We start from the raw sequence: 7500 nt of genomic DNA, 5'->3' as shown, positions 1-7500 counted from the left end.
ATCTCCTCCTCCTCCTCCTCCTCCTCCTCCATCTCCTCCTCCTCCATCTCCTCCATCTCCTCCTCCTCCTCTATCTCCTCCTCCTCCATCTCCTCCATCTCCTCCTCCTCCTCCTCCATCTCCTCCTCCTCCATCTCCTCCTCCTCCATCTCCTCCTCCTCCTCCATCTCCTCCTCCTCCTCCTCCATCTCCTCCTCCTCCATCTCCTCCTCCTCCTCCTCCATCTCCTCCTCCTCCATCTCCTCCTCCATCTCCTCCTCCTCCTCCTCCATCTCCTTCTCCTCCTCCTCCATCTCCTCCTCCTCCATCTCCTCCTCCATCTCCTCCTCCTCCTCCTCCATCTCCTCCTCCTCCATCTCCTCCTCCTCCTCCAGCTCCTCCACCTCCTCCTCCTCCTCCATCTCCTCCTCCTCTTCCTCCTCCTCCTCCTCCTCCTCCTCCTCCTCCTCCTCCTCCTCCTCCTCCTCCTCCATCTCCTCCTCCTCCATCTCCTCCTCCTCCTCCAGCTCCTCCACCTCCTCCTCCTCCTCCATCTCCTCCACCTCCTCCTCCTCCTCCTCCTCCTCCTCCATCTCCTCCTCCTCCATCTCCTCCTCCTCCTCCAGCTCCTCCACCTCCTCCTCCTCCATCTCCTCCTCCTCCATCTCCTCCATCTCCTCCTCCATCTCCTCCTCCATCTCCTCCTCCTCCGCCTGTGAAGATCTGACGTGTCTGTGTTGTGATTTTCAGGCAGTAATGGAGGCTACCGCGAGGAACCTGTGGACCACAGACTGACGGAGAGAGAGTGGGCGGAAGAGTGGAGACATCTGGATCATGTAAGATTGGATTTATTAATAATTCTTACCTGAAGTGCAGCGCTGGTAAAGTAGTGAGACAGTGAATCTCTCAAAGCCTGTCAAGAACATGTTTGCTTTGTGTGTTGCTTGAAAAATCAAGAATAAATATATTTTTTAAGTGTTATTTTAGTGTAATTTATGTTCTATGATGATATTTATTAATATTTTTAAGCTTTTATTTTGTTTTTTATTTATTTATTTATTTTTAATTCTATATTTTAGTTTTAATAAAATTATTTCATGTTTGTTTAAGTTTTTAAAATGTTGGAATAATTTTAGTTAGACTGTAAAAAAAAAATTTTTTTTTTAAAGTAAGTAACCTGGTTGCCTTAATTTTGAGTTCATTGAAATTAAAAATTTGAGTTAATACAATGAACATTTGAGAATCGACATCACCCATTATTAAAATATGTTGTATTGCGTAATTGTGTGTTTTATTTGTAATAATGCAGTGAAACATGCCAAAATTGTGCTATTTTCATGATTTATCACAACATTTTTTTAAATTATGTGGTTCAGATACAATAATATTTTGAGTTTCTATTTATTAAACCAATTTCCTTCATTGCATTAACTCAAATTATTAATTTCAATGAACTCAAAATTTTAAGGCAACCAGGTTACTTACTTTTTTAAGTTAAACCAACACTATTTTTTTACAGTGTAGTAATAACACTGATTTGTTTTAAGAAATAGTTTTTTTATTTGATATATTTTAGTGTTTTTGCGTTGTACAATTATGAAAATTAATCTCATTCTCAATACTTTAATGCAAAATTGTATATCATTTAACTGAAGTATTTATACATCATGATTGTATTTGTTATGTCTTTAAATATATGATGATTTAAATAAGCAATTTTTACTTTAATCAGAATCATAATGAGAATAAGAAACAAACTCAAAAACTAAACATGCAATAATGAGAGTTTGGGAAGAAACGTGTTCAATTCTTCAATCTTGAATCTCTATAGTCTGTGAGATTCTCCCAGTAATATCATGGCTAATGAATATTGCAGTCATGTTATAATGTAATTGTGGTAAATGTTTCTGTCTCTGGTTGTAGGTGCTGAACTGCATTGTGGACATGGTGGAGAAGACGCGGCGTTCTGTGAGCGTTCTGCGGCGCTGTCAGGAGTCGGACCGCGAGGAGCTCAATTACTGGCGGCGACGCTCTAACCCGCACGAAAACGACACACGCAAGAACGGCACGACTTCAGGGAACTTCAGCAAAACACACAGCCCTCTCTCAGGAGAGGGACTCAACGCAGGTGAGACGCCATCACAGACACCAAAGACCTTTCAAAGCACAGCCACACATTTTGCAGAATTGGGACTTCATCAAATATGGGGAAAATTATATATGTATATATATATTAGTGCTGGGCATCGATAAAAAAAATTAACTAATTAATCACACTTTTTTCTGTAATTAATTAAAGTTTTTAATATTTTGATATTGTAATAATTTCAGTTACTCTCCAAATTAATGTATTAACAATTTAAAGACAGCATATTTTAAATATGTGTTGTATTGTCATATTTTTTATGAATGAAGGCCAGTATCACTGATACTAAAGTGTCTATGAAACATTAATGACGTTACATTACAGTATAACTGAAAGCTCCCAATTTCAACATTTATTAGGCTTTAAAAAACAACTTTTAATTCAAGTGAATTTAAAACAATCTTTAGGCTACATAAACCCAAAATAATAAATGTTATATTTACCCATGGCCTTCCCTGTTATAGATATACAGAAATGTAATAGTTATCTTTCTTAACTGCATAAATAATAAATGAAATATAGATGAATCATCATTAAAGCTACAATTTTCTCTGTTCCCGTTGTTCTTTGATGAACATTAATGACATCATCATCAGTGCTACTGTCACTTTAAGAACAGCCGCGGATCTCACGCGCTGTCCCGCGCATCTCATTTCCTCACAACTCTTTAAGTTCATTTAAGACGTTATTTAACTAATTTAAGACTCCTAATATGAGAATACTCAAAATCCTCTGTGTTATTGTTTGTTCAAGAGCAAAAGAGAACTCGATGTGAGCAGGAAACTGACGCGAGTCTATCTATGCGTCGAGTGTGTGTGTGTGTGTGTGTGTGTGTGTGTGTGTCCCTTGATTAGATGAAATGAGACGCATCCACACAGACAGGACACTCACACACACACACACACACACACACAGGACATTGGCACTTGTGTCTTGTGGAAGCATTTACATGAATAGGAGCGTGATGATGATCATGTAACGTTAAGCAAAAATGTATATAAAAACGGACGCTGCGTTATTTGCGTTAAATATTTTAATTGCGTTAAGCTGAAAAAATTAATCGCCCGCGTTAACGTGTTAATTTTCCCAGCCCTAATATATATATAGGCAAGTTTATTTGTATAGCACATTGCATACACAGTGGCAATTCAAAGTGCTTTACACAGAAATGAAGTTAAAATATTCATAATATACACTAGGGATGCAACAATACAGTTAGTCCACGGTTCAATACATACCTCGGTTTTTAACCATGGTTTTCGGTTCGGTTCTGATGGTTTGTCACATCAGTTTTTTGCTATTCTATTCTTAGCCGACAGGAACAGCAGGAGGTTAAGGACAGAAAATTAAAAAAAAATTATTGCAATACTATTTCTTTATTTTACTTAAAAGAATTGAATAACCATACTTAAACTTAAAACTTTACTTAAAAAAACCCTTGTACACATTCCTAGTGTATTGTATAATATAAAATAAATATATTAGGGCTGTCAAAAGATTAATCGCGATTAATCGCATCCAAAATAAAAGTTTGTGTTTACATAATATCTGTGTGTGTGTGTACTCTGTTAATTATTATTTATATATAAATACACACACATTCATGTATATATTTAAGAAATATTTGCATGTATATACTGTATATACATTTATATAATCCATAATATATATAAATATAAATGTTTTATATATAAAAAATTATATTTTTTTCTTAAATATATGCATGCTTGTGTGTGTATTTATTTATATATAAATAATAATTAACAGAGTACACACACATATATCATGTAACAACAAACTTTTATTTTGGATGCGATTAATCGCGATTAATCTTTTGACAGCCCTAAAATATATATAAAGATTTACACTGGCAGCTCATAGCTGTACAGCAGCATTTAAGTATGAAATTAAATGAATAAATGTAAAAACAAAACACTACATAGACTTCACTATAAAATGTAAACTGATTCTTATTAAAGCTGCTCTATTAGTTCTTCAGTCAAGAGCAGTGAGCGATTTTCTCTTTGTCTTTTGTTGTTGTATTAACATTAAAGGGATAGTTCACTCAAAAATGAAAATTCTGTCCTCGAGAAATGAATACAGGTTTGGAACAATATTAGATTGAGTAAATAATGACATCATTTTAGAGGTGAACTGTCCCTTTAAGAACAGCATGTTCACTATAGGCTGCGCTGCTGTCAATTTAAAGACCTCTACACATCTAATATACAGACACACGCAATTTTACTTTCACAATTTTTCAGCTCGTAGTAAAATATATGTGATGAAAAACAGGGTTATTGCTGTTAATTAAAACTAAAACTATTTTTTTTAAATTGTTAAATTGAAATAAAGCTGAAATGAAATATAAATATAAGATGTAAAAAATATTAAACTTGAACTAAAAATGAAAAATGTATTGAAAAACTCACTGAAATAAGTTCACGAAACTCACGAAAAATAATAGTAAGTAATATAATAATATATTAATACTACATAAGTATTTCTAAAATAACAAACAATCAGGGGCTCATTTAGAAACACAGACAGAGTTTGAGATGCATTTAAATTTGAGCTCATTTGCAGAGTTTGAGGAAATCATTCAGACCCCTAGTGGTGGTGATGGTGAACTACAGTACTAATATCATCCTCCCCTAACAGACAGTCGTGCGTGTGTGTGTGTGTGTGTGTGTGTGTGTGAGCCTGCTGATCGAGCAGGTGTTGTGTATTTGAGTCCAATCCGAGGGAATGTCGTCTCAAACGCTGGGCTCCTCAACGCCATCTGTGACCAAACGCTGCCCAAGAATCACCCATCACGTGCTTCCACATCCGTCCCTCCTACATGCTTCCGATGGTAATTTGCTGTAATATATTTGTTTTTCTCTCACGCAGACTCTCAGAGGGATCTCCCCCTGCGCTCCGGCTCTGGCTACGTGCCTGACGAGATATGGAGGAAAGCCGGTAAGGGCGGCAACCCAGATGCACCCTGGGAAACCTGTTTTCTCCCCTACCACCTGTTCCTCAATCACAAACCAAATGAGCTCTTTGTTCAATGTCTTGTTTTATTACGAGAAAATGCAATGCATGAAACAATGAGATCAGTTCAAATAGCGTCAAATCCATTCATTCCTGTTAGATCACACATAATCTTGATGGACATGTCATTCATCTCCTCAGAGGAAGCGGTGAATGAGGTGAAGCGGCAAGCGATGGACGAGGTGCAGAAGGCCGTGGCTGATGCCGAGCAGAAAGCCTTCGAGATGATCACAGTCGAGAGAGCCAAGATGGAGAAAACCCTCGCAGAGGCCAAGAGGAAAGCAGCGGAAGACGCCGTACAGGTCATCAACGAGCAGGAAGACTCCAGCGAGGTGAGCTCACGCCAGACCCAGAACTCAACAACTAGAGCAATATTCAAACTGGGTCCTTCTCTTCTAGCCTCCTTTTTTCTGCACATTTATGCGAGCATTAGTGCTGTTTGCCTGACCAAATCAACATTGCATTATTTCAAACTATTTAAGTAAAAGAACACTATTAGCAGCCATATATTAAATATACAGACATTACAGTATTAAAGGTGCACTATGTAACTTTTCCGTCCGCTAGAGTTTGTCTGTTCAAAGCAAAGGCGTAGTTTGATGACGGCGCGTTTGAGCGCAGAATCTTGGGACATGTGGTCTTCAGCTCACAGCCGCTGGGAAAGAATCGGGACAGGACTCGGGCAGAAATCATGTTCATGTGATTATTAACGTTACTGTAGTGAAGCAGAGCAGGACGAGTGTTGTGGAGCTGAGGAATCGCTGGAGCGATTGTTAATAAGATGAACGCAACACACGCCTCGCGAGCAGCGGGACTTTTATTATGACACAGTCGCCGGCGGGACTTTTATTATGACACAGTCGACTTTTATTATGCCACAGTCGCCCAGCGGGACTTTTATTATGCCACAGTCGCCCAGCGGGACTTTTATTATGACACAGTCGCCAGCGGGACTTTTATAATGCCACAGTCGCCAGCGGGACTTTTATTATGACACAGTTGCCGGTGGGACTTTTATGCCACAGTCGCCAGCGGGACTTTTATTATGACACAGTTGCCGGGGGGACTTTTATTTAGATTTATGAATGTTTAAGTTGAAAATTTAATTTTCCAGTCCATGTTCAAGTGAATAAATGAATTATAACTACTGCATAAATATAATTGAATGCCATAAAATCCCCTAAAAATATAAAATATTGCGGAACTAAAATACAATAATTTAATTGAAAACCCAAAAATCTGTCATTTTTGATCAACACGCTAACAGTACCAGAGGTTTAATACATTTATATTGTAATAATGCCCATAAGTCGTGGTCATTAATTAATGCGTCTCTCTCTCTGTGTGTGTGTGTGTGTGTGTGTGTGTGTGTGTGTGTGTGTGTGTGTGTGTGTGTGTGTGTGTGTGTGTGTGTGTGTGTGTGTGTGTGTGTGTGTGTGTGTGTGTGTGTGTGTGTGTGTGTGTGTGTGTGTGTGTGTGTGTGTGTGTGTGTGTGTGTGTGTGTGTGTGTTGATCAGTGCTGTTGGAACTGCGGTCGTAAGGCTTAAATAAAATTAGAAAATTGTTATTTTTCATAACAATAAATGTAAAATTGTATAAACCTTTTTCACTTCAGCGATAATCATCCAAGTGTCATCTTTAAATAGAGAACAAAAAACTTCAATCTGTGATCCAAAGCATTCGAGATTTATGAATGTTTAAGTTTGAAATTACATTTTCCAGTCCATGTTCAAGTGATTAAATGGATTATAACTACTGCATAAATATAAATGAATACCATAAAATCCCCATAAAATACAAAATATTGCGGAACTAAAATACAATCATTTATTCTATTAACTCTCACCGTCCCGCTGGCGGGACACCTGGCACTCTTTTTGTTATTGCCTTTTTTCGTATAATATATTTTAGTAATTGTCATAAATTAGCATACGAACTCAAAATTCATCCTGTGAAAACGGTTTTGAAATTGGACGTTGCGTTACCATGGAAATGGGACTTTAAATTCTTCTACTGGGCTCCTCCCCCTAGTGGGCGGTGTCTTGTTTCATATTTCAACATTTATTTTAACTACTTTATAATCAAAATCTTTTCTAATCTTGACAAAATGCATATCGTCGGAAAGGTCTGAGTCTCAAGGTTTCATATTTGGTGACCGTTTTGTGATGGAAGGGACATTTGGACAGAAATTTACAGGAAAATGCATCAAAAAAACAATCAATGGAATTTCAATGACACCCGGTGGCTATTTTTGGTATAGCGCCTTCAATTTTAGTGATATCAACTTCAAATTTGGAACACACCTTGTTTAGACATATGGCTTTGATTTTATAGTAATT

The 7500-nt window shown here is 37.6% G+C and overlaps 1 protein-coding gene across 2 annotated transcripts in view; it reads left to right on the top strand.

Annotated features, from left to right (window-relative positions):
- The window catches only part of cbfa2t2 (CBFA2/RUNX1 partner transcriptional co-repressor 2), a 63429-nt gene that overhangs the window by 53765 nt on the left and 2164 nt on the right, over positions 1-7500 (top strand). For both annotated transcript variants that reach the window (XM_079840069.1, XM_079840070.1), the window contains exons 7-10: positions 730-815; positions 1903-2107; positions 5018-5086; positions 5303-5493. In XM_079840069.1, coding sequence (XP_079696195.1) covers positions 730-815; positions 1903-2107; positions 5018-5086; positions 5303-5493 — 551 coding nt within the window. The remainder of the gene's footprint in view (positions 1-729; positions 816-1902; positions 2108-5017; positions 5087-5302; positions 5494-7500) is intronic.

Source organism: Gobio gobio, assembly GCF_949357685.1.
Source record: "Gobio gobio genome assembly, chromosome: 17".
Classification (NCBI taxonomy): Eukaryota; Metazoa; Chordata; class Actinopteri; order Cypriniformes; family Gobionidae; genus Gobio; species Gobio gobio.
The sequence above is the reverse complement of the archived record's forward strand: the minus strand, read 5'-3'. Positions and strand labels throughout refer to the sequence as shown.